The sequence below is a fragment of the Solanum tuberosum genome, unplaced genomic scaffold (genome assembly GCF_000226075.1).
Source record: "Solanum tuberosum cultivar DM 1-3 516 R44 unplaced genomic scaffold, SolTub_3.0 scf00026, whole genome shotgun sequence".
Classification (NCBI taxonomy): domain Eukaryota; kingdom Viridiplantae; phylum Streptophyta; class Magnoliopsida; order Solanales; family Solanaceae; genus Solanum; species Solanum tuberosum.
The window spans coordinates 2620946-2645583 of record NW_006238952.1 but is presented as its reverse complement, the minus strand read 5'-3'; the positions used below and the strand labels follow the sequence as shown (position 1 = coordinate 2645583).

General features: G+C 33.1%; 5 protein-coding genes across 5 annotated transcripts; 4 read left to right on the top strand and 1 right to left on the bottom strand.

The window, feature by feature from the left end:
* Window positions 1–1979: 1979 nt before the first annotated feature.
* Window positions 1980–8062, top strand: LOC102580813 (protein decapping 5-like). Its single transcript, XM_006341590.2, has 8 exons — window positions 1980–2199; window positions 4546–4646; window positions 5265–5336; window positions 5418–6050; window positions 6594–6647; window positions 7333–7458; window positions 7573–7674; window positions 7757–8062. Exons 1-8 carry the CDS (start codon window positions 2040–2042, stop codon window positions 7901–7903), a joined length of 1395 nt encoding a protein of 464 aa, XP_006341652.1. The 5' UTR covers window positions 1980–2039; the 3' UTR covers window positions 7904–8062.
* A 2629-nt stretch (window positions 8063–10691) lies between these two features.
* LOC102600878 (uncharacterized) lies at window positions 10692–14597 on the top strand. Its single transcript, XM_006341650.2, has 4 exons — window positions 10692–10987; window positions 11103–11224; window positions 12166–12330; window positions 14141–14597. Exons 1-4 carry the CDS (start codon window positions 10766–10768, stop codon window positions 14244–14246), a joined length of 615 nt encoding a protein of 204 aa, XP_006341712.1. The 5' UTR covers window positions 10692–10765; the 3' UTR covers window positions 14247–14597.
* Window positions 14598–16093: 1496 nt separating this feature from the next.
* Window positions 16094–19535, top strand: LOC107059564 (zinc finger BED domain-containing protein RICESLEEPER 2). Its single transcript, XM_015306241.1, has 4 exons — window positions 16094–16455; window positions 16522–16743; window positions 16898–17772; window positions 18493–19535. The coding sequence occupies exons 1-4, from the start codon at window positions 16416–16418 to the stop codon at window positions 19396–19398; spliced, it is 2043 nt and encodes a 680-aa protein (XP_015161727.1). The 5' UTR covers window positions 16094–16415; the 3' UTR covers window positions 19399–19535.
* Window positions 19536–19822: 287 nt separating this feature from the next.
* On the top strand, window positions 19823–20852 carry LOC102580137 (oleosin 1-like). The gene has a single exon (XM_006341589.2). The coding sequence runs from the start codon at window positions 20077–20079 to the stop codon at window positions 20704–20706; it is 630 nt and encodes a 209-aa protein (XP_006341651.1). The 5' UTR covers window positions 19823–20076; the 3' UTR covers window positions 20707–20852.
* A 3091-nt stretch (window positions 20853–23943) lies between these two features.
* On the bottom strand, window positions 23944–24399 carry LOC107059577 (uncharacterized). Its single transcript, XM_015306262.1, has one exon. It carries the CDS (start codon window positions 24397–24399, stop codon window positions 23944–23946), a length of 456 nt encoding a protein of 151 aa, XP_015161748.1.
* Between the last annotated feature and the right edge of the window lie 239 nt (window positions 24400–24638).

The following is a 24638-nucleotide window of genomic DNA, read 5'->3' as shown; positions in this document are numbered from 1 at the left end:
TGGCTCATTTGAGCATCATTCAACTTAGAATAACTATTTTTTAGGGAATTAACATGTGGTATAGTGGTAGGATTGCTCCACCTTTAATCAGAGGTTTCGAGTTCGAGCCATGGGTATGAGAAAAATTTTGTTGGGAGCGCCACTCCCGAATGAGCCTTGTGGTATGCGATCTGAATTTCGTCGGGACTCAAGACACTGGGTGGAAAACCAAAAACAACTATTATTTAAATAGCCGCCCAAAAAAAACAAATGATAAAAAATACACCTAAGTAATCTGTGGGATATAATTTCATGAGCTAATTTTGTCACCTCTAATTGGTATAAACTAGAAAAAGTCATAAACATCTATCAATACTCAGGTCAAAATGTTAGTTACAACATACCTTACTAGTGAACATGTCTGCTCTTTGCATTAAATGATAGTTACATACCTTACTAGTGAACAAGTCTGCTCTTCGCATAAAATGTTAGTTATATATATATTATTAGTGAACATGTCTACGCATCACGTGATTGTATAAATATGACAAATTAAGTAAATAAAAAGAAAAAAACTTGTCGTGATCATATTAGCTAAAGAATAAATACGTAGTTTATATAAATTTCTTTCCTTTTAAATGGAGCTTTTTATTTTGAAGAATGTTAATAAAACCTAATGTTGCAATATACCTAAAAGAAATTCTGTTTTGGAAAGATTAACCTTTAAAAGTATAGTATTTATCATAACTTCAATATTAAGATCTTTTCCTTTTATTCTTTTCCACATGATTTTGCTGGAAAGAGATTTAATTTATAAAGTAAAAAACATCAAGAAATATATATCGACATTAATATTATTTGTGACCTTAGAAGTTGAGTGAATAAACATCGAAGACAGTGATGGCTCTATACATCTCAAATTTTCCAATTATCTAAATAATCATTAAATGATTGAATTTTCACATGTTCACAATTTTTTTAATGAGTGTATTGATCATACATTTGGAAAAAACAAACTAAAGTGAAAACAATTACTTGTTCATCTCTCATAATTATAGCTTATTAAAATTATTGTATATACTATATAGTCCTCATTACATCCTATGATTGTCTACAAATAATTACAGAGTTCAACAATATATTTATTAAAAAAAAAGTAAAAAATGAAGAGACTATGAACTTTTTTTTCAATAGTTTTAGTTGGTCATCATAATTTTATGCCACTAAATATGTAAAACAAACAAATTACACACAAATCAAACAGCTCTAAATACATGTTCTTATCCAAAGATGTTTATATCAAATTTTCTGGACATAAAAAATAAATGAACCACAAAAACACGTTAGAGATGTACAATCTTTCACTTTGATCATCATCCAACTTAGAACAATTTTTTTTTTAAGGAGAATTAACTTAAATTATAGCCACTCGTAAAATAAAATAGATATAGATGTATAATATATTTAATTTTCGATCTAGTTTTTTTTATGTTCATCCGTTTATTAGGTAGTAAAATTGAACAAATAAAACATTTCATCTCTTTTAATTACACTCACTAGTCTCAATAAGTCGTAAAATCCCACACATTTTATACTTGTAGTTGATACGATTAATTAAAGGAAATAACACATTTTATATAATTAACTTAACCACCTTATACACGAATGAAAATACATTTTTTTCAAAATATAAACTAAAAATATCTAATTCAAATACTTTATTCTATCTAAATAAAATGTTTTGAAAGTTTAATAGCAGTTTGAATCCAATCCCTAGTTTTATGAAAAAAACAAAAGAAGGTAAAGAAAAAACCAAAATCTCACGTGGGAAAGCACACAATAAACAAAAGAGGAAAATTAGATGAGGAGGGAAAAACAGGTCATTACATAAATACAAATATACAAAATAGGAAAAGAGGCTAAAACAGTGCTTCCCTCGCATTTGACAAGTGCTCAAATAAAACGTGAAATGGTTTTTTCTTCTTCTTCTTCGTTCGGATTGTTGTAATCTCTTTTCTATAAATTGATCGGTACCGATTTATTAGGTTTTCACTTCTCTCATGGCAGCAGCAGCAACAACCGGCATTCATCAGAGAGCAGCTCCGGCAAGGACGGCCGAATTAAGGATCGGAGCTCTTATTTCTGTCACTTCGATATCTGATATGCGCTATGAAGGATTTTTAGATGAAATTAACCCTCATAGCCTTGGTCTTCAATATGGTATACATTTTTCTCACTCTTTGCTATGTTTTTATAACGTTGCATTGGTTATTCTTAGTAGTTTATTTTGTGGTTTGATCGGGTTGATTTTGAGTTGTTTTTAATTTGTATAAAACTACTGAGAAATGCTCCTTCGCTCACTGAGTATCTGATTTACTCTCTTTTTTTCGGTTGGATCGGGATGTTTTGATAGCTCTTCATTGGTTATATGTAAGGATTTTTGTGGTTTTGAAGCATCAATTTGAGTTGTTTTTGTACAAAACCACACAAAAATAGTCATTTCCTCATTTTGATACTACTTTTTGTTCTTTTTTTGTGGTATTTGTATGTTTTGATAACTCTTAATTGGTTATCTCTGGACTGATTCTTAGTGATTTCATGGTTTTGAAGCATCAATTTTGAGTTTTTTTTTTGTTCAAAACCCCTTTCCTCATTTTGATACTACTTTTTGTTCTTTATTTGTTGTATCTGTATGTTTTGATAACTCTTCATTGGTTTTCTGGACTGATTCTTAGTGACTTCATGGTTTTGTGGTTCTATAGCATCGATTTTGAGTTGTTTTTGTATTAAACCACACAAAAATAGTCCTTTCCTCACTCTGATACTACTTTTTGTTCTTCTTTTTGTTGGATCAGTATGTTTTGACAACTCTTCATTGGTTATCTGGACTGATTCTAAGTGATTTCACGGTTTTGTGGTTCTATAACATCGATTTTGAGTTGTTTTTGTACAAAACCACACAGAAATAGTCATACTCTCACTCTGATACTACTTTTGTTCCTTTTGTTTTGTTGGATCAGTATGTTTTGATAACTCTTCATTCATTATCTGTACTGATTCTTAGTGATTTTGTGGTTCTTTGGGGTCGATTTTCAATTCTTTTTATTCAAAACCACAGAAAAATAATCCTTTCCTCACTTTGATACTAATTTTTGTTCCTTTTTTGTTTTGAATCTGTGTGTTTTGATAACTCTTCATCAGTTATCTGTATGGATTCTTAGTGGTTTCGTGGTACTATAAACTCATTGTGAGTTGTTTTGTACAAAAGTCACACAGAAATAGTACTTCTCTTGTTGTTGTTTTTTTCCAGTTAATATGGCCATTGGGTGATTTTTGGAATTCTGTAGTGATTTTGGTATGTATGTGTGTGTGTTGTAAGAGTTTCCGGTGATCAACACTGACAAATTGGATCATCTAGTGACAGCTACCATTGCAAATATCATCAGTTAATCGTATTTGTTGGTGCTATTATTGAAGTTCTATTGGGAGCATAGACAAAAAAGGCAAAAAGATGCAATTTATCCTAGAAGGAAGAATTAAAGACCAGTTGGTTTTGACAAAAAAGAAAAAAAATCAATCACTTGGTTTACAAGATGGGCGATGTATCTCCTCTAGGAAATAAAAATGGCAAAGAAAGTGTAGACAAGGAAAATATAGGATAATTGTAAGAAGCTTCACAAAAGAAAGAAAAAAAAGAAGCTTCACACTACTTTGTTAGGGAAAGCATAAACCCTAACAACACCAAACAACTTGCTAGAGAAGCCAGTTCAATTAATTAAGAATCTTTACAAATTCAATGTCACCTTGGGAGTTCACCAAATTAGGAAGCAAAAACCTTAGTAGGGATATTTTCAATTATTTAAAAAATGTTTTTTAGTATTTTTTTTGTTTCTTTTCGAGGTAGGAGTATGGTCTGCGTACACTCTACCCTTTATTTAGCTCTATACCCAAACTTCCATTCTCAAATAACGAATGGATCAATGTTTGAAATTTACTTGTATTTCGTAATAGTTCCTCATACTTTGGATCACAGCATTCATTATAGAATGGAGGGAATAACATTTTTCATATTTATTTAATATGAATATTTTCCCTACTAGAATTCTATTCCTAAATAAGCTCATCTTTCTGTAAGTGCATAATTTTAGATTAAGTTTCTGAAGCTTTCAGTTGTTTTGAAGCTTATCGTCAATATTGAAGTAGAATATGGTTACAAATGTATAATAACTTCTCCAATTACTAATTGGAAATAAAACACTTTTTTCTGGAAAGAAGTTAACAAATATTTTGCTGCAAGCAACCAAATAAAGAAAGTGAATCTTTTATGTACTTGTCTCCATTTAGTTAAGTAATAAGATGATTTCTAGTTCCTGGATTTTGTTTTTTGTTCATCTATTAATAATTTTAAATATATCTAGTGTAGCTGCTACTGACAGTAATTCAGTTGTTTGTCCAGATTTATGTATTAGTAAGTATTGGAGGCGTAGAACACTCTTCTCATGTTGAATTGTCTTCATATCATGTACCCTTTTGATGCATAATTATATAATCTATATCTGGCTGCAGTGAAATTCTTTGGGTCGGAAGGACGCTTGAAATATAGCCCTCAGATTCCTGGACGGGACCGAATCTACGATTATATATACTTACGCGGAAGCAACATAAAGGTGAGTTTTTCAGTCTTCATCAGTCATTTGAACATTCAGATAAAATTTGTTAGTTTGTTCCTTCCTTGAAAATTCTGTTGTATTCCCTAAAACAAATTTGGTAATCTATGATCCCGACCCCAACTTTCTTGGGATGGAGGCTAGTTGTTGTTGTACATCAATATGGTGTTAGTTACACGGCCAAAAGAGTTCAGTACAAGTCCTTTGGATAGATGTTGAAAGTGGAGAATATCCCATAATTCTGAAGCAGAACTGCGTTGCGGTATTGGAAGTTTGTGGCAGCCTGTGAGTGACATTGGATGGTGAACATCCTGCATATATCATTTTGTTTAATCTGCATACAGTTTTGTTTCTTAAAAAGAAGACATTATAGAAAAGGTATCCTTGTAATATTTATGTGAAATTAATGCCTTGGAATGAGGAGAAAAAGATGGAGGTTTTTTTGATGAGGAAGAAATCCTTGCATTCTCTACCAGAGCTGGAAGGTTTTCTTAATGTTGAAACATCAACTGAATAAACAGTAGATCCATTTATAGACATTATAAAATATTCTTTCTTTCTTCCGAAAACATGATCTCGTACTGGATTTCTCTTTTCCTTTGCCTTGAGTTTCCTCAGGATCTGCAGGTTATATCTTCTCCTTCACCTTCAACTACATCTGCTGTACCTGATGATCCTGCGATAATACGGGTATATTTTTCTTATACGGATTAGTTTTTCTGATTACACCCTGGATACTTGTCTAACCTTCTGCATGAAAATCTTTTGCAGCCTCGTTTTGGTCTCCCCACTCCTACAACTATGGCCTTAACATCTCATGGTGCTGCACAAGCAGCAAATGTTAGTACCAGTGCACAGCCCATCCTCCCTGTTACATCATTCCAGTTGAATCAGCCCCGTCCCCGTGACCTATCAGCATCAAGTTCAAGCTTCGGGGGATCATTTCTTCCTCCTCCACCTGCAAATATCAGTAGGCTTGCTGTGCCTAGTTATTGGCCAGGATTAGTTGGGTCCTCAGGAGGAGTTTCTTATTTTCAACACCAATTTCCTCCTCCTCCACCGAGTTTGGTGGCATCACAGGCCCCAGTTCAACAGCAAGCGCAACACCAGAATGTCAATACCTCTGTAGTTGGTGGATCCCGTTATTATGAACACCATCATCCCTTGTTGCTGGGTCATAGTACTGGTTCCCCAACTATGCTTCCTTCCTTGCTATCTGGCCGACAAGTGACATTTTCTTTGCCAGAAGTAGAACTGTCAGGAGCGAGGCAGTCCTCTCCATCTCAGTCACTGCAGACCGCAAACATAGAAGAAAAGACTGCTATAGCACCGGTAATGGAGCCTCTTCCATCAAATAGCAGTGAAGAAACCCCGGAGTCACTGATGAAACCCACAACTGAAATTGTATGTCCACTCTTTGTCCCTCATCTACTAGTTTGTTCTTCCTCATGATATGATTTGGCCATTTATAGTAAACAGTTAGGCTGATGTCACCCTTTTTTAAAATTATGTTTCGTGGGTAAACCTAATTTGGTCCTTGTCATTGATCAGTTAAACCATAAATATTGCTGAATGTTGATTAGCAAACAATCAAGTCTATTCTTCCTGCATGAAGTTACTTGTAAACTACATTAAAGATTTTAAAAAATGAAAGCAGCAAATACTAACCAAAATTGCTCTCAACCCCATGAAACTTAAGATGTAAGCATCTTCCACCCTGGCTTCCGTCATGCTTTAACACTTCACAAAAGCTAGACCATTAGGTTAATGTACATGGTAAGCCATAAGCTGACTCCTCCTTCTTTGGAGGTTCTGTTATGTGTTTGTGCTTCCTTCTAATTTCTTGGATCACATTGTCCCAAAACAACACTAGTCAATACTCTTCTACTTGTTTCTCATGTGCTCAACAACACCCTTTCTTTTTTTCCGTTCTTCTTCTACTTGCAGGGATCTACATCATCTCCTCGTGATAAAAATCAGTCTGCTCGGGGAAGAGATCAGGTAATTATCTCTTCTGTTTGCATTTTCATTTAAGCCTACATAGGTATTGATATGAGTCTTAGGGGATGTTTATTTATTATGCATTCATGTCCCTCATTCGCACAAAGGCCGTTCACTAGGCGGCCAAATGTGGTAACTCAACACACTTGTTTGACTTCTTTGAATTGCTAGTTTAAACTGGTATTTTGGCCTGTTTCTTGTATAGAGATATTGCCAACCTGTGGGTAGTACTAGTACCAAACTCCATCTCTTGTTTCACTTTCCTTGGTGCCAAGCCAAAAATAAAGTTCAAGTATTTTCTGTACCTGCCTCCGGTTTTATCCACATCTCTTAGTCCAAAATTTCATTTACGTCTCACATGTACACTCGCTATTTACCATGGGTTTTTTTTTGGGCTTCCCACCCGGTGTCCAGAACCTGCATTGGATCCCCGACTAAATTTGGATCCAAATTGACAATGTTTGGATACATATATATCTTGTTTTCCTCTAATTAACAACTACAAATTTGATCTCATTCCTATCCCCCTAGTGGAGATCCCGTTTTCCTTTCAAATCTTTTGCACATAGGGAAATGTAAGCGCGATTAGTTTTGCTCTCTTAATTATTTTTTAATTTTTTCCTTGTTGGTTTGTTAACAGTAGTCTCACATCTTTCGTGAAAATAACTTTTGTTTCCATGTTCAGAATCCCGGTGTCATAAGAAGATTTGAAGTGGACTTTGATTTCGAGAGAATGAACAAAAAGTTCAACAAGAAAGAAGTTTGGGACATCTTCAGCAACGGTGATGCCAGAGACGTACACCATAGGAAGGTAAGCAAGGTGGTGGAAATTTGCACAAGTTTCATTTATAAGGTTTGCGATGCTCTGTGCATGTGGCGTTTCTAATTCTGGCTGGTTATTTATTGACTTCTGTCTGTTCTGCAGCCTGTTTACCATAAGGATGAGTTCTTTGACTGTCTTTCTTATGGTCTACCAGAGCATGAATCCATAGTGATGCCCTCTGAACAAATGAGAATAGACAACGAGGTAATGTTGTCCTATATTGTCATTATAAACACTCTTTATCATTTTTTTCATTCTATTAAGAGACTTGTTCATGTGTTGCCAGACCTTTGGAGTAGAGATCCCAATAGTCCATCTGGATCATGAGAATGGACCACACTCGTCTAGGACATCTCAAGCCTCGACCTCGACCTCACTTGGTGGCAATGTGCGTGGTCCTGTAAAACAGGTGTGGAGGCGTGTCTCAAAATGAAAATTCATGTTCAATTTAATCTTATGGTCGAAAACTATTCAAAGCTTTAAGGCTTGGTAATTATAGAAGAATGTAATTAGTGGTAAATGATCACCTGATACCATCACTTTCTTGACATTGTTGGATGGATGTTTTTGTTAATGGATTATGAGCTAGGTTCAACAAGCAGTAAAGTTCCGCGATTTCATGCTACAGGTTTGAAACGTAAATTAAATGCTTATATTTGAGCTCAATTATAATGGTAATTTGCAAGTGTTGTTGCAAGGTTTAAATCCAAGCTTGCATTTACTGCATACCGTTACTTGTTAAATTCAGTACTAATATTACTCTTTATATTCTACGGTAAGTTTACGTACACCAGCCCGGTAAAACTAATAGTATATTATAGTTTTTACATATAATATATTTCATGCAGACAAACTTTTAGAGAGTGTTTAGATCTCTCTTTCACATGTTCTCCAACTTGGCAACTTAGAGCCTGATAGCAGGGAATTGGCCTAACTTCCATTAAGACTACAAAAAGAAGTTTATAACTTTATTTAATTAATTAATTAATAAAATCCTTGTTCTTTTTGTTATCTTCCTGGTGGATAAAGAATATAGATGTAACTTTACACAAATATCACTCTTTTTTTTCTCTAGCTAGCATATATACAAAAAATTAATGAATTATACTAATAATAAAAAATATATAGAAGAACGTACATAACGTTTGATTAATAAAGTGTTGTCTGAATAAGTTAATTATTAAAACAAACAACATTTACTAACAAACCGCTTCTTGTTGCATGCCTTTGTACTTTAGGATCTCGAGGCTGTTTTTCCTCAGAAAAAAATTCAATAAACTTTTCCAAAAAGTGAAAGAAAAAAAAAAAGTTTCAAATGCCATTGAGAATCATTTGTAAAGATAGTACTGTCTCACTTCACTTTTATTCATTCATTTTAAATTTGATACATCTTTTAAAAAAAATAACAATTAATATGAATATTTTATCATATTACCATATTAATTAATGTATATGGTTTTACTATCTTAGGTTTTTAGACATACAATTTGAGAAAAAAGTAATTAAATTTGATATAATATTAAAAATAAAAAAATTACTTTAAAATGTGGAGAAGTAAAAGTGGAGAGAGGATGTTTTACTGCTCTTAATTTAAAAGGTATAATCTAAGATCAGTTACAAAAGACCCTTTTTTGACTCATATCGCTTTCACCAGTCACTTCCTCCTCAGAGTGAGTGTTCACATTATTGAATAATATATCACCTTCCAATATTTTTGTCTTTTATACTGATTTGAACTATTTTATTTGAATTGAGGCTTCATATTTAAAAAAAAAAATTACTACTTTCTATGAGATATTAGTCAGGTTTGCTTATATTTTACTCCCTTACATATAAATTTACATCAAGTATAATATTGTTATTAACTACGGTTGTATGCCTTTTGTATGTTAGAATGATTCAACGTTTTAGTAGAAAATTAAATTGTTTAGGATTTGATATTTAGTTTCTTTAATTGATTTAATTCATGTCTTATTAGAATTTGTAATCTAATTAACATAGAAATAAGTTTTCTTATTTTAAAATAATGTTGAACCTAGAACAAACTTAGGAAGACAAAGATGATGAAAAGAGGACAAAGGAGTAAGAACCAAAAACAGATAACCACAATTTTCTGAGGATGTTTCTCCTCACTTCACTTGTTTTTTTTTTTTATAAAAAAAAATAGTAATATAATATAAGTATTGTTTAATATATTAAGAAAAACAATTATTGTTTAAAATTTTATTTTAAAAGAAGCGTGCAAAATCTAAAATACTGGTATTATTGTGAAATGGAAACAAATGATGTTGAACACGGTTGAATGGTTGAGCATCTTAAAAGTCATTTACTCATGAAATCTACATGAGTAAATGTTTTTTGTTCACATTAAATCCTATGTTGTATCCCACTCTAACAAATTAAATCTCTCATAATCACACACATATAAACATAAATTTGGGTACAAAATAGAGTTTTTTGGTACACAAATATGACTAAATCAAAGCCTTTGAAATTTCAGTGTACCATAAAAATACTTTATGCGTTAATGTTTTACATATTAGTCCAATTTTTAGATGTCTTAAATTAAAGGGACAACTCAATACATTAAAACTTTCGCTATGCACACAGTAGTGGAGCCAGAATTTTTAATAAGGAGGTTCAAAATCTATAAAAATAGACACAAAAGTAGCCGAAGGGATTCGACATCTACTATATATACATAAAAAAATTATTTTAACCATAAATAATTAATGTAATTTTCCGCCGAAGGGGATTCGGATTAGTACAAGGTGTCTCCGCCCCTCTATGCACAAGGTCCCGAGAAGGGTCTGATCACAACGACTTATTGTACACAACTTAAATTGTACTGAGTCAAAATCTATTGATTTAATAAATGAATGAGTTGGACATTTTCTATTTCATTGCTAATTGTGATTTTATTTTTGTTTTAATTTAATATATTTTATATAGCTACGAATGAAAAGAAAAAGAGGTTTATTAAGTATTAAAAAATTAGTAAGAAAATAACTAAACTTATTAACTACGTATAATTTAGTATTTAGTTCAAATTCAATCCAACTCGTTGATTTGACTATGCTCCACTTCTAGTCTTTGCGCGGTCCAATTTGTCGTACAAACACAGCCTGCAGTTTCCAGACCCTATATAATTCGACTATATTATTACTTCAATACATATAACTAAAAAAAAAAAACATAAGCAGACAGAGTCTTATGTTTATGTTTTGTTTGTTACTAAACATCAAAAAAGAGAAAAACTAGAGCTCTGAACAAAGGTTTTTTAACTTCTTTCCATATGGATGTGAGGAAAATAGTGATAATAGTAGAAGATGTACAAGTATCAAGAACAGCTCTACAATGGGCTCTTCATAATCTCTTACGTTATGGAGATTTAGTAACACTTCTTCACGTTTTCCCAAATTTGAGATCCAGAACCAGCAACAAACTTAGGCTTCTTCGCCTTAAAGGTTTTCAATTAGCTCTCTCTTTTCAAGATCTTTGCAACAATTTTCCCAACGTAGGTTACTCTGTTTTTTTTTCTTTTTACCATGATGTTCTGGTTTTTTTAAAAAAAAATTGTAATGTTACTGATACATATATGTTAACAGAGATAGGTGGTTGATCTGTTACAGACCAAGACAGAGATTGTGGTCACTGAAGAAGATCAAGATGGTGGCAAAATTGCTGAAATGGTTAGACAAATTGGAGCTTCAACTCTTGTTGTTGGACTTCATGATCATAGCTTTATCTACAAGTAAGTTGATATCTGTTACTTCCTACTAGTACAAGTATCGAGTATTATCAAAACTTGGATAAATGTGAAGAAATCACCTAATATCTTTACTTTCGATGATTAATTGATCACTCGAAGATGTGTGAGAATCTTTGATTATGAGTAGTACATCTCTTTAATAAGAAAAATCGTTTAATACTATGGAGTTTAGTCTTTAGGGACAAATTGATTAAATGATAAGTGAATTGATTTATTCCATTGTAGATAGGAAATGGATAGGAAGTTGCTAGCAATAAAGCCATTAAAGGCCTACAGCCATGGTTGGTCAACTCTCCTCTGTACAGCCACTTTTAGTATTAATGGTGAAACCACATTTTATCCGAAATCTTTTTATGCTTGAAATCTCTGATTAAGGATAAATAGACGATGATTCAATTTATCTCTTAAACTAGATTTAATATTAGGGAGTACTTTAATAGTTTAAGTTAGTTCTTATTTGATTTAAAATATTTAGAGTAGGATAAGGATTTGTGAATTATTAATTGAGTTTGTTGGAACTCCTAAATTTGTTTTTGTGCTAGACTGGCCAATCTTTTCTTCTCTGCCACGTTTCAGTCACTGCCCATTGGCCGGCCGGTTTCATGCAATTGTGTGTCCTCATTATTTGTAACTGCTAAATTTTTTATTCATGCCAATCAGATGATCCTCAAAATATCATATCCTCAAGAATTGTTTTGACATCACAATCGTCGTGTGTGTGATCATCTCATTCAAATATTTAAATTATTGGAGAGCGCATATCATGTTTCAATATGCTATCTGTCACTTTCGATTAGCCAAATATGTATCTGTTACATGTTAAAAGATATGACCATCTCATCTATAGATTTAAATTTTCTTGAATATGTTTTAGCATAGTGGAACTAAACTAGTTGTAATATTTATAATTGATTTCTTACTAGGATGGCCATGGCCCATAACAGTATAGCTAGCAATTTGAATTGCAAAGTAGTGGCTATCAAGCAACCAACACCTTTGACCACCACCACAACAAGGAAAAGGACTATTTCTTTACCTAACAGTTCAACCAACATGGACTTGTCACAGATTGAAATAGCAGCACTGAGGTAAGAATATTTATGCCTAATTTCATGCATTTGGATCCAAGTCTGTTATTACCTGCTCCATATAATATATTCTGTGGTCCTGACTCTAGAAGGGTTCTTCAAGAATAAATCAATATTGAACCTCCCTTATCACCACCCCTTGAGATTCTGAGTTCGAGTCCTGAAAATATAATTGTCTTTGGTTAGAAGCGCATTACCCTCAAAGTAAAACTTTCTGACACAAATTCAAATTAGTTGAGCCCTAAAACGAGTATTCGAATGATATAAAATATTGAACCTTTCTTACATTAACAATTAGCTTAAAGTGATCAAATGAATTGGATATTTTATTAAATGAAAGACACTACATTAATAGTTGTGTTGCGATGTGATGAGGAACAAATAAGGCAATATGGTATAGCTGTAAACAATAGAATTTAAGGATAGGGTCTTCATTACAAACAAAGAGGTACAAGAAATAAATGAGTTTGTCTGCTTGTCAACTTGACATCACACCAACGAGGGTTGTGGTGCAGTGGTAAGTACTTCTTCATCCTTAATCAGAGGTATCGGATTGAGTTTCCCTGAATACGGAGTCGCCTTTGTCAAGAAGCTCTTTAACCCAATGTAGGACTTTCCAACGCGAATCCAAATTTAGTTGGAAGTGAGTATCGGACACCGAATTGGAAAGAAAAAAAGGGAAAAACTACATAAATGAGCCATAAAATCCAAAATAATTACAAGTTTATACCCAAATCCAAAGTAATTCCTGAAATACACATTCTCTCATAAATAATTACAGTCTATACCCCCTTTCATTAAGGGTGATAAATTTCGCTTAAGTGATACTAAAACGGTATCATATACTGTATTGGTATCATTAAGGTTGATAATTTCGCTTAACTGATACTAAATGAGTGTATATATATATATATATATATATTGTATTGGTATCCTTAAGGTTTCCTGTTCAGAAATTACTTATTAGTCAATGATACTATAATAGTATATATGTCTATTGTTGTGGTATCATTAAGGTTTTTTGTTCAGAAATTACTTGTTAGTCAATGATACTATAAGAGTAAATATATATATATATATTTTATGGCATCATTAAGGTTTCTTGTTCAAAAATTACGCATTTGTCAATGATACTATAAAAGTATATATGTATACTCTTATAGTATCATTGACTAATGAGTAATTTCCTAACAACAAATCTTAATGATACCAATACAATATATATATATATATATATACACTCATTTAGTATCAGTTAAGCGAAATTATCAACCTTAATGATACCAATACAGTATATGATACCGTTTTAGTAGTTAATGATACCAATACAATATATATGATAATAATTTAGTATTAGTTAAGCGAAATTAGTAAAGGAGGTATATATTGTAATTATTTAATGGGGTATGAATGTAAAGGGGTATATGTTTGTAATTATTTTGTTTTTATGGGGTATTTGCTTATTTTCCCCAAAAAAAACTTAACATCACATCTTGGATGATAGTATATATTTGTTGACAGAGACATTAATAGAAATTCTTATAAAGGGTATCAGAACAAATATAAACTTGTCACACATGAAATTTGTACTTCTGATAATTTAAAACAAATTTTGAACCAACCTTACCACTAATAATATAAAGAATGTTTTGTACATATCCTTTTAAAAAATTGGAATTACTATTTTTCTTGCAAGTCTTAAATTGTGATCATGTACGATTTTAGTAATATTTGGTAGTTTATTTGTGTATAAATCATAAAAAAAATAAAAAATTATTGATGATTTGATTTAATAATGTAATGTGTGCAGTGTCCCGGAAATTAATCCACCAAAAATTCCATATCAAATTTGTCCAGACCCGAGTGCTATTATTTGGAGAAAGGGGAGATCCAGAAGATGGACAAGAAGAGATTAAAAATCAACAAATTATGTATATCTGCTGTTATTAATTATTTGATGACAAAAGTGGTTTTTGAATTTGTTAGTTTGACTCAACAGGGCATAGAACAAAGACAGAAAAAAAAAAAGATTCACAAAATTTACAAGTTGGTTGGTAATTTGGCTAATGAATATTCATAATTATGTGATTCATTATGACGAAAACAAATATAGCTGTAATTTTCATTAATCTGTATGGTAATTTGTACTATTGGTATGCCCCGTCTGTCATAACTTGTGAACAAGACAAATGTTATCGTAGCGACAAAATTTGTGTATCGAAAATGTTTAGAGCCCAAAAGGCCCACGAGACCATGATTGACATGCCAATGAGTACTACAAATGTCAGTTTTTTCAGAACTTAATCTTCTCTATTTTTTGATAAATTATTGTGCTATTTTATTCGTTTAAATTTGATATACTTTAAATATCCTTATTTCTAAATCCACCAAAACAAATGGCATCAGTGAGCTGGGAAAAATAAAACAAAGCAATCGAAAACACGATTGTTTACTATACCTTATAATTTAATGATATCGGAGAATTCTTTCCCATAGTAGTTGATAATTAAAAATAAACACCATTTTTTAACAATTTTTTAGTTTAACAACGTAAAATATTTTATTTGCACTTAATATAATTTCAAAAGTTAAACTCAGAAAGAAAGGATTAAACAAATAATATTATTACTAGTTAAAGATAAATTTGATAAAGAAGACAAAATTGAGAAATGGTTTTTTAATTTTCACACTCTAAAACATTCTATAATTCATAATTACTTTGCTAGTTTAATAATAATTTTTTTTAACTAATTCTTTTTTATAATAATAATAATTAAAATAGAGTTTGGAGAAACAAATTAAATAAAAAAAAATGAGAACTAAAATAAATGAAAAATGGCGGCTAGAGAACTGAGTCCCGAGTTGATGCATCCAACTCAGTGAAAGTCTCCACAGCTTGAGCTGCCACTTCACACATTATTTTTTATTTTTTCTCTACTTTTAAAAATGGTTAAAAAAGTTTACACAAATCAGCTGTATAGCGCACCATTAGACAATTTCTTGATATATTTAAATTTTAATGGAGAAAGTTATTTTATACTTCAAACTAGCTCGAACATTATTTTATTATAAATAAAATTAAGGTTAATAAAATTTATTTTGAATAAAAGAGAGAACTATTGAAAATACTCTTAAACTTGGCGCAAAATATTAGTTTTGTTCCCAAATTATTGACAACCTTGAAAATACTCATCTACTTGACTTACTAAACTTAGATACACCAACGATACACCCCGATGTGCCACATGACGTTATAACAAGTGATTTAAAACTCTTATAGAAGCATGTGACTCTTAATAAAAAAGTGTTGAAAACACCTTTAAACTTGACGAGAATTTATGGTGTATTTCACTCAGGTTACAAGATTGCGAGTGTATTTAAGTTCAGTCAATCAAGCAAATGAGTGTTTTTAAGCTTGTCAATAATTTGAGGATGAAACTAATAATTCGTGCCAAATATAGGAACATTTTCAATAATTCTCTCAAAAAAAAAAAAGACTCACATCATAATAATAGTTTTTGAGAAGTTAAAATAACATTATTTATTAATAATGATTTATATAAATTAGAAATAAAAGTTATTTATATGTTTGATTCTAAACTAAAAGTGAAGTAATAATTTCTCATTACCATAAATTGTATGATAGGACAAACAAGATCTCATTTTCTGAATTAAATTAATTAGGACTAAATTGTAGTAGAAACAAAATAGAAAGGGGTAGTAATAATTTATGGAAAGTAGAAAAAGAAAAAAAGAAAAAAAAGGTAGAAGGGTTTGGCGTGACGGCTCTACCAAAACTAAAGGCTGAAGCTTCGTCTCCACATAAGTTCTGTATCAGTCGGATCTGAGATCGGCTTCCATCACTAATCTATCTGGCTCTCAGCTTCCCTTTCTCCTTCTCCACTTCAAACTCAATTCCTTTCCCTCCATTTCTTCCTCTGCAACTCCTCTTTCCCATTTTTTCTATCTCTTTCTGTTTCTCTCACTAAAATATATCTTCTGAAACAGTATTCAACACTGATAACAACTGGAATTTCAAATTTTCAACACTAATTTTGTATGTTTTGCTATTGATTTTGTTCGCGATGGATTGGAATGTCAACACTGGTTATAAGACCTTAAAAGGTACTTTTTTTCACTCTACTTAATTCATTGCATTCATCTTCTTTGATTTTCTTTTTTCTGTAACAGAAATGGAATCCAAATCCCTTGCTGTTGTGGAAGCTCCAAGTACAATCCTTAATGTAGAACCTATAGATATCGGGCCGGGATCTTCAGAGAAAGATCCTACAACAAAACTAAGGAAAAAGGCACTCACATCAGTTTATCTCAAGCATTTTGAAACAGCACCGGATGGAAAAACTAGAAAATGTAAATTTTGTGGACAGAGTTATTCAATTGCAACAGCCACCGGTACGTTTAAACCTTTTTTCCCCAATTAATCAAGACAAATGCTCAATTTTCATGTGAAATAGGTCATACATTAATGAATTGATAATCAAGTGCTTAAATTAATGGATATTATGCTGTATCTATAGACCTTGATGTTGTTCCTTCGTTTTACTAGGCAATTTGGGAAAACATCTTAGCAATCGTCATCCAGGATATGATATAACAGTAAATGTTGCAAGTCCCGCGCCACAATCTGTTACTGTTGTCAAGAAGCTTCAACCTAAACCTCATGTCAAAGGTCCTCAGTTGGAGCTTGATCATTTGAACTGGTTGCTTGTCAAGTGGCTTATTCTCGCGTCTCTTCCTCCTTCGACTTTGGATGAGCATTGGCTTTTGAATTCATTTAAATTTCTTAATCCAACAGTAAAACTTTGGCCTGAAGACAAGTTCCAATCAGTGCTTTGCGAAGTTTTTAGAAGTATGCAAGAAGATGTAAGGGTGCTAGTAGACCAAATTTCTTCCAAAGTCTCTATAACTCTTGATTTCTGGACGTCTTACGAGCAACTTCTTTATATGAGTGTGACATGCCAGTGGATTGATGAAAATTGGTCCTTCCAAAAGTTGCTCCTTGATATTTGTCACATATCCTCTCCTTGTGGGGCTGCTGAAGTTTCTCATGCTTTGTTGAAGGTTCTTAAGATTTATAATATTGAGAATAGAGTCCTCTGTTGCACACATGATAATACTCCGATTGCACTGCACGCGTGCCATACTCTCAAAGAAGATATGGATAGCCAGAAAATGAGTCCTTTCTACTATCTCCCATGTGCTGCTCATACTTTGAATTCAGTCATAAATGATGGACTGAGTTCAACAAAGTCGATAATTTCTAAAATAAGAGAATTTGTTCTAAAGATGAACACATCCTTTGAGATCTCTCAGGATTTTCTCCAATGCTGCAATGCTTATCAAGAAGGAACTTGGAAATTCCCTCTTGATGCCTCACCTCGTTGGAGTGGCAATTACCAGATGCTTGACATTGCACGAAAGGTATCTTTCTTTCCCGATATGTTTATAAATATCACGCTGCTAGCTTCTCATAAACATATTTAAGAACAAGGCATACACACATACTGACTTGTATAAGTTTGCTGTGATGTTGGATCAGTACAGTTCAAAGCTTACTCTGATTGTCTTAAACTGTCATATTTTTATAGTGAAGTTCTTCAATCTTTATAATACGTGTATAATTAGTTTGCCTTTGATTGTGTTGAATGTATTATGATAATAAATTTTATACTCTTCTCTGATCTCATGACTATACTTGATTAACAATCTCTAATCTATGCTTAGCAACAGTTGGTTTATACATGTTCAGCTTGAAATGGGAAGTTGATAAGTATGTCTTTTTAGAGATAAAACTTTGATTAGTGTCAATGACCCTCCACTTTCAGCCACTGTTGAGCTTCTGAATAGCGGAATTGGGGAACAAGGTTTACCATATTAAAAAAGAGAATCTTTGATAATTATCGAAGTAAAAAGTTCAAAATATTTGCACTCAAAATGCTTAGACTCTACTAGATTGGACAAAGGAAACATAGATACGCCAACATTATTGAGTTATGAGTTGTTGCTTCTTGCTACTTATAGATGGAAGTGGACAACATCATAAGGAGGAAACACAAGAATGGATTTTCAAAAAATGGTTTTGCTTTACATTTAATCTACAAATGAGTGATGAATTTAATTATATATTTTTTTTTAATTTAGGCAGGTAAATCATTGGAAACTATCGTCCGGAAGTATGATGAACTACTAGGCAGTAGGGTGCTCCTCAACAACGTGGAGAAGAATGCTGTGAATATCATGCATGCATTTTTAGAACCTTTCTATAAAACCATCAATGACATATGTACAAACAAAGTATTAACAATTGGTTTGGTTCTTTTTTTCATGGATCATATTTCTGAAACAATTGCAGCCTGTAGAGACTCTCGACACAGCCCTGACTGGCTGAAAAGTGCTGCTGATGAAATGGCTACGAAAGCTCGAAGCTACAATGACCAGATGTGCAACTCCTTCACATATATGACTGCTATTCTTGATCCAAGAATAAAAGTCGAGCTCATTCCTGAAAGTCTCAATTCCGAGAATCACTTGGAGGAAGCCAGAAGCCATTTTATAAGAAACTATTCCACCAGTCATTTTCCTTCTATCTCTGGGTCTTATGCTGCACATGAGCTCGAAGATGGAGGAAGTGTTTCTTTTGCAGAGGAAATTGCTCGTAAGAAACGCAAGGCAAGCATGTCCTCCGCCACAGATGAGCTCACCCAATATTTATCAGAACCTCCTGCTCCTATACAAACAGATGTCTTGGAATGGTGGAAGGTAACCAATGCACGTTACCCACGGTTATCATCCATGGCTCGAGACTTTTTGGCTGCACAACCAACTGCTTTGGCGCCTGAAGACCTTTTCTGCAGCAAAGGTGATGAGATAGATAAGCAAAGGTTCTTAACGCCCTATGAGAGCACTCAAGCTTTGCATTGTGTAAAGTCATGGATGCAAAGTGGATTTAAGTTGAAGTATAAATCAACTGAAATTGATTATGAGAGGTTAATGGAACTAGCAGCTGAAAGTTCAATGGCAGGTTCCGACAAGAAACAAAAATCATGATAGAATTTTTATTGATGAAACTGAAGGTCCATGTTTTGTTGTATGTATTATATTTATGTAGATGCATCATATGCTTACTGCTTAGTGTACAGGTTTTGATAGAGAAAAGTAGACAATGAATTTATTTTCTTAGGAAATATAGAGCTTGTGTCTTAACGAGGCTTTTTTTTCTTCTTTAAGTCCCGGTAACAGGATCGTGATCATCAAAAAAATAAATAAATTATACTAATTGGTATGCATAAAAACCTTGCTTGTTATAATCCTATTGTTCTAGAATGCCAAAAAGGACAAGGAGTGAAAACGTTACTGAAACAGAGGTGCTGAGAAACTATATATGATACTCCCTTTTTCTTTTCGTCCTTTCATATGAAAGTCTCAAGCTTAAATCACTGGACCACTCAAAAGGATTCTATATATGATATTCCCCGATTTAATTTATAGTATGATATAGTTTGATTTTTGGATCCATCCTACCTTTTCTTTTTTACTCAGGGTCGTAAACTCTACAAGGAATCGACCAAATTTTTTAAACATATTATTATTGTAGAATCAACCATTTGGTAAAAGGTTAGTAAAATATGAACCATTAAATATTCCAAATGTAAATCAGCCAAGTGAGAAAAGGTCCAATTCTGCCAAAGCACATCTAGGAGCATAACTCCCACGTGTTTCTCTTGCATGCACTCCACCTCCTCACACGTGTCACATCACCCCATCCTTTTCTCCCTTTGCTCTCCTCTATTTCACTCTCACTCTCTCTTCCCCAACATTCATACACTCTTTTCTTTCTCTGCAACAAAAATGGCCGATCAACAACCCAACTACGGCCGTCAACAAAGGCCACCAACTCGTTCCTCCGGCTTCAACAGCAACATGACTACCCCTTCATTCCTCCGCAAATTGCAAGAACACGTCCCTAATTCCACCCAACTCGTCGGATTTCTAACCCTAATTATCTCCGGCGGAATCTTACTCCTTCTCACCGGACTCACACTTACCGCAATTATTTTAGGTTTAATCTTCTTCACCCCTTTGGTTCTAATCTCGAGCCCAATTTGGGTCCCTGTGGGTACTGTTCTGTTTATTGCCATTGCCGGATTTTTATCTGTTTGTGGATTTGGGGTTGCCACGCTGGCGTTTCTCTCTTGGTTATATAGATACATTAGGGGATTACACCCACCCGGTTCGGACCGGGTTGATTACGCCAGAAGCCGAATTGCTGATACGGCTAGCCATGTGAAGGATTACGCTAGGGAATACGGCGGCTACCTTCATAATAAAGTGAAGGATGCAGCTCCTGGTGCTTGAGCTCAATCGAGCCGTTTCTATAAGTTTTGTTTGAACCGGGTTAATTTTCTCTTGAGTTTATTTTTTATTTTTTTTTAATTATATAAATATAAAATCGGACTGTTGTAGTGTTCTGATTTACATAGAATGTAGTGATGTTTATTTGAGGATTTTAATTTCTTTTATATGGAATTTAATTGGGCCCTCAATAGGCATAACAAGTGGATAGAAATGATGATAATGTTGTAACCGGGCCAAAAGGGCACCATCATGTTTTTTTTTTTGCTCAATTATTTGTTGCACTCAATAATGTGCTTCAAGCTCATCAACAATGTCACAATTTTCATATATAACACGTATACACAAGTCCTTTTTCTTGCCACAAATTTGCATATATAATATATAGATGAAGGAGATAGTGACGCGTGGCGGATACAAAATTTATGATACTATATGAGATAAGAGGACTGGCAATAATTTCCACCTAATTCAAGTGTCTTTTTTCACGTTTGAGCTATGGATACGAAATGACAGACCAATTACTAAAATGTTTGGGCAAAAAAAGATCTCATTCTTTGGAATATGTAGAAATTATCAATATAGCTTAATAGTAAGTACCTAATACTGATTAGGACTTGGAAGACAAAATAATTTACGAGACATTAATTGACTTTGATCTTCCATTTTTCTTCTTTTAGGAAAAAAAAACAAGGAAGATGAAAAAAAATGCAATTGGACCAAGTCATATGACTCATACCTAGTCTATTGGTACTTTGTGTAAGCCTGACTAGAGAGATTGATCTCATGTCATTTTAAAAAAATAAAAAAATCTTGTCTGATATTTATTTTGGAGCTCAAGTGACAAATCGATATCTTCAATTAAGAATGAAAAAATATTTATCATTTCACGGTGAAATGAAATTGGATATTGAGTGGTTCAAATTGTATGTGAGACTAGTGTTCCCCGTAGACCATAATTATGATGCAAAGCTTTGTCCAACTAGGAATTAAAAAAAAAAAGAATTTAAAACAAAAGTTGAATTCTTCAATTCCAACTACAATTTAATCATACACTGAAATTGGCATGAGAAAGTGTCACTTTCTTATTATTTTATTTCATACTAGCCCATTTCTATTATACAATACAAGAAGTTAATTAAGTTGACCAGGTCACTAACTTAATCACAATTATTCGTTAAACAAAAGAATTAGGAGATGACTGAGTTCATGCCCGCGTACTACTATTGCGGCTGATTGCTTTAAAAAAAGCTTTAATTCTGTGAAAACATCTTAATCAAGAGAAATTAAATCTTTTGACATATCTCTTTGATTTTTATATAGTTAATTTATATTAATTATTGCAATTGATAATGTATAGGTGGGTTTTGAAAGGGAATCAAAACCTTTGATGATGTTCGTATCTGCCCTGAAATATTTTCAACGATTTAATCACCAAGTATCGACGTTTAAAGCCTTTAACTTTAATATAATATTAGTATTAATATAAAATTTTGGAGGCATGATATTATGGCCTTTTGATCTGGAACAAGTTCTACTATTGAAAACTATAGCTTATTTGATTTCCGCTGAGAATAAAATAGTATTCGTGTTCGTTGATAAACAAAGCTATATCTTTTTCTATATTTCTTTTAGGTATTGAAATCATTAAATAGTTGGAAAAAAGGAATATGTTGAGTGGTGAGTCTCTTTGTTGGCCAAAAACATCCTTTATCTATACCCAAAACTTAATGTACATCCTTCAATTTCACCAAACCAAGGTTCATCTTGTGTAGTCATATTGAACAAAAATCATCCTTAAGGTATTCAAAACTTAGCAAGTTTCATCCTTCCCTGAAACTTCTGTTAAAGAGCATTAGCAGACTCAATTTCATGTGCAAGTCACATGACTATAAGCATCCTAAAATGAGTCCAGTAGTTGTATAATGTTCTTCTTCTCAAAGCTGAAGCTTTTATGAGTTAATTTTTTACCGACAAAGTTTGCCAGGAATGAATTTAGAATTCTCCAGCTTAATAAAAATCGTAATATAAGTTGATTTGTACAATGAAGCTCAATATTGGCTATTCTTTTGTTGCTATCATGATTTATTTTCCATAATTATTTGTGGTAACTTTCTTACGGATGTAATTCTAAGACCTTTCATTTATTTGTTGTGCTTGCATTTTTTTATTTTTTAAAGTATTTTCTTCGACATGAATATGCTCTTATTGTTCTCTATCTCCATTTTCACAAGACCCAATAATTTTTTCTTAAATTGTTGTTAAAGATTTTTATTACCAGAACATCAACAAATTTCATTGCGCCCTATTTTAAATTAGTTTCAAGCCTTTCTTCCTTCCCAAAATCAATATCCAAATCAAATATAATCAGAATCCAACCATTACACAGAAGAAGACTCGTCCTAGCTTTGTTGTTTTTTTCCTTTCTTTTATTGTTCATATAGACTCAGCAAAATTGACACATACAAAAGCTAACTTGGAATAACTTTAATTTTTTTTAGCAGAACAAAGAAATTGAATTGTGGCTGGTTTGAGGAACTTGATATTTGGGGTGTTAAAGAGTCATGTGACTTGCACGTAGGTATGTTAACCTTTTTAACAGAAGTTTCACAAAGGATGAAACTTACTAAGTTTTGAATACATTAAGGATGATTTTTTTTGTTCAAAAAATTAGTTGAAGGATGTACATTAAATTTTAGGTATAGTTAACGGATATTTTTGGCCAAAAACACTTGAGTGGTATATATAATTTTAGCTTATATTATCGTAACCCGGGATCGATTCCCCCTCAATGTCTTCTGAGTTGAGTTTATCGCATAGAACTTGCCTAGTGTGATTTACATCCGTTGTATGGTTTACCCGCGACGTGGTTTGCAGGTTGTTACAGGGTAGAGGTTTATCCGGTGCGCTTACACAGTGGGGGTTAAACCCGGGATGAACAAGAATTTGCAAATTGATAACAACTTAATAAATTGGATTAACATCTCACTGAAGCATATAATAGCCCAAATTCAGTTTATTCCACCAAATTCAAAACCTTTTTATACAGTATTTTCACCAGATTAATAGAAAATTAGAACAGCTAATTCACATATCCGCCATCTCTTTTGTAATTAACCCAAACCAAACAAACATAATAACCACAATTAAAAAAAGTATAAGCTGTTAACAGAGAGAAAACTGACCAACAAAAACTACATGCCTAAAAACAGAGCATCAACTAACTGATACTTTCTCTCTCTACTTCACTTTGGGTGAAGCGTAATTAAGATAACTCGGCATCGGACTCGCCCTCGGCGATCTCATCGGAACCTCCTGCAATCGATTCCCTTCGCTATCGTAATAAATCACGCCGGAGAAATCCAACGGCTGACATTTATCTCCCATCAAAATCCCCCTCTGCCAAAGCCCTCCATCGCCGAAATCCTCATCAACAAGCTCTCCTTCCGCCTTCTTCTTGTGCCTCAGATTAATCGCTTTGTTGCTAATCGTCGCGAGGAACTTCTTCGGCCTCGCTAGCGGCGATTTGGGGGAATCGCTCCCGAGTTTTTGAGTTTTAATTCCTCGGCTTGCTTTCTTCAACCACAAAGCTAACAAAGACATCGAACCGATGAAATTCACCATAAGCCGCTTCGATGAGCCGGCTATCGCCGTTGCAGCTCGGGCCGGAGTTCGTGGTGGTGTTAGGAGAACCATTTTGTTTTCTTTTTTCTCTGTTATTTTTTGGTTTTGGAGCACTGGTGAAAGAGGTAGAAATGAATGTGTGGGGTATTTATAACAAAGGGAGAGGAAAGGTGGGTAACCGAAAATAGCCGGTAATAAGAAATTTGACTTTGGGATTATGATTGATTTTGATTTTAATTTATTTTTGGGAATTTCTTAATTGTGTGCACAAGTGGGTTTCCTTTGAATATAAAAGTCGTAGATGGAGTAAT

Bases quoted from the DNA above. Each gene is read 5' to 3' on its own strand.
- LOC102580813 (XM_006341590.2), top strand. From the start codon at position 2,040: ATGGCAGCAGCAGCAACAACCGGCATTCATCAGAGAGCAGCTCCGGCA. The intron at 4,647-5,264 runs GTGAGTTTTTCA...GAGTTTCCTCAG, and splicing joins TACGCGGAAGCAACATAAAG to GATCTGCAGGTTATATCTTC. The intron at 7,459-7,572 runs GTAAGCAAGGTG...TCTGTTCTGCAG, and splicing joins GAGACGTACACCATAGGAAG to CCTGTTTACCATAAGGATGA.
- LOC102600878 (XM_006341650.2), top strand. From the start codon at position 10,766: ATGGATGTGAGGAAAATAGTGATAATAGTAGAAGATGTACAAGTATCA. The intron at 10,988-11,102 runs GTAGGTTACTCT...GATCTGTTACAG, and splicing joins TTTGCAACAATTTTCCCAAC to ACCAAGACAGAGATTGTGGT. The intron at 12,331-14,140 runs GTAAGAATATTT...TAATGTGTGCAG, and splicing joins ATTGAAATAGCAGCACTGAG to TGTCCCGGAAATTAATCCAC.
- LOC102580137 (XM_006341589.2), top strand. From the start codon at position 20,077: ATGCACTCCACCTCCTCACACGTGTCACATCACCCCATCCTTTTCTCC.
- LOC107059564 (XM_015306241.1), top strand. From the start codon at position 16,416: ATGGATTGGAATGTCAACACTGGTTATAAGACCTTAAAAG. The intron at 16,744-16,897 runs GTACGTTTAAAC...TCGTTTTACTAG, and splicing joins TTCAATTGCAACAGCCACCG to GCAATTTGGGAAAACATCTT. The intron at 17,773-18,492 runs GTATCTTTCTTT...TTTTTAATTTAG, and splicing joins TGCTTGACATTGCACGAAAG to GCAGGTAAATCATTGGAAAC.
- LOC107059577 (XM_015306262.1), bottom strand. From the start codon at position 24,399: ATGGTTCTCCTAACACCACCACGAACTCCGGCCCGAGCTGCAACGGCG.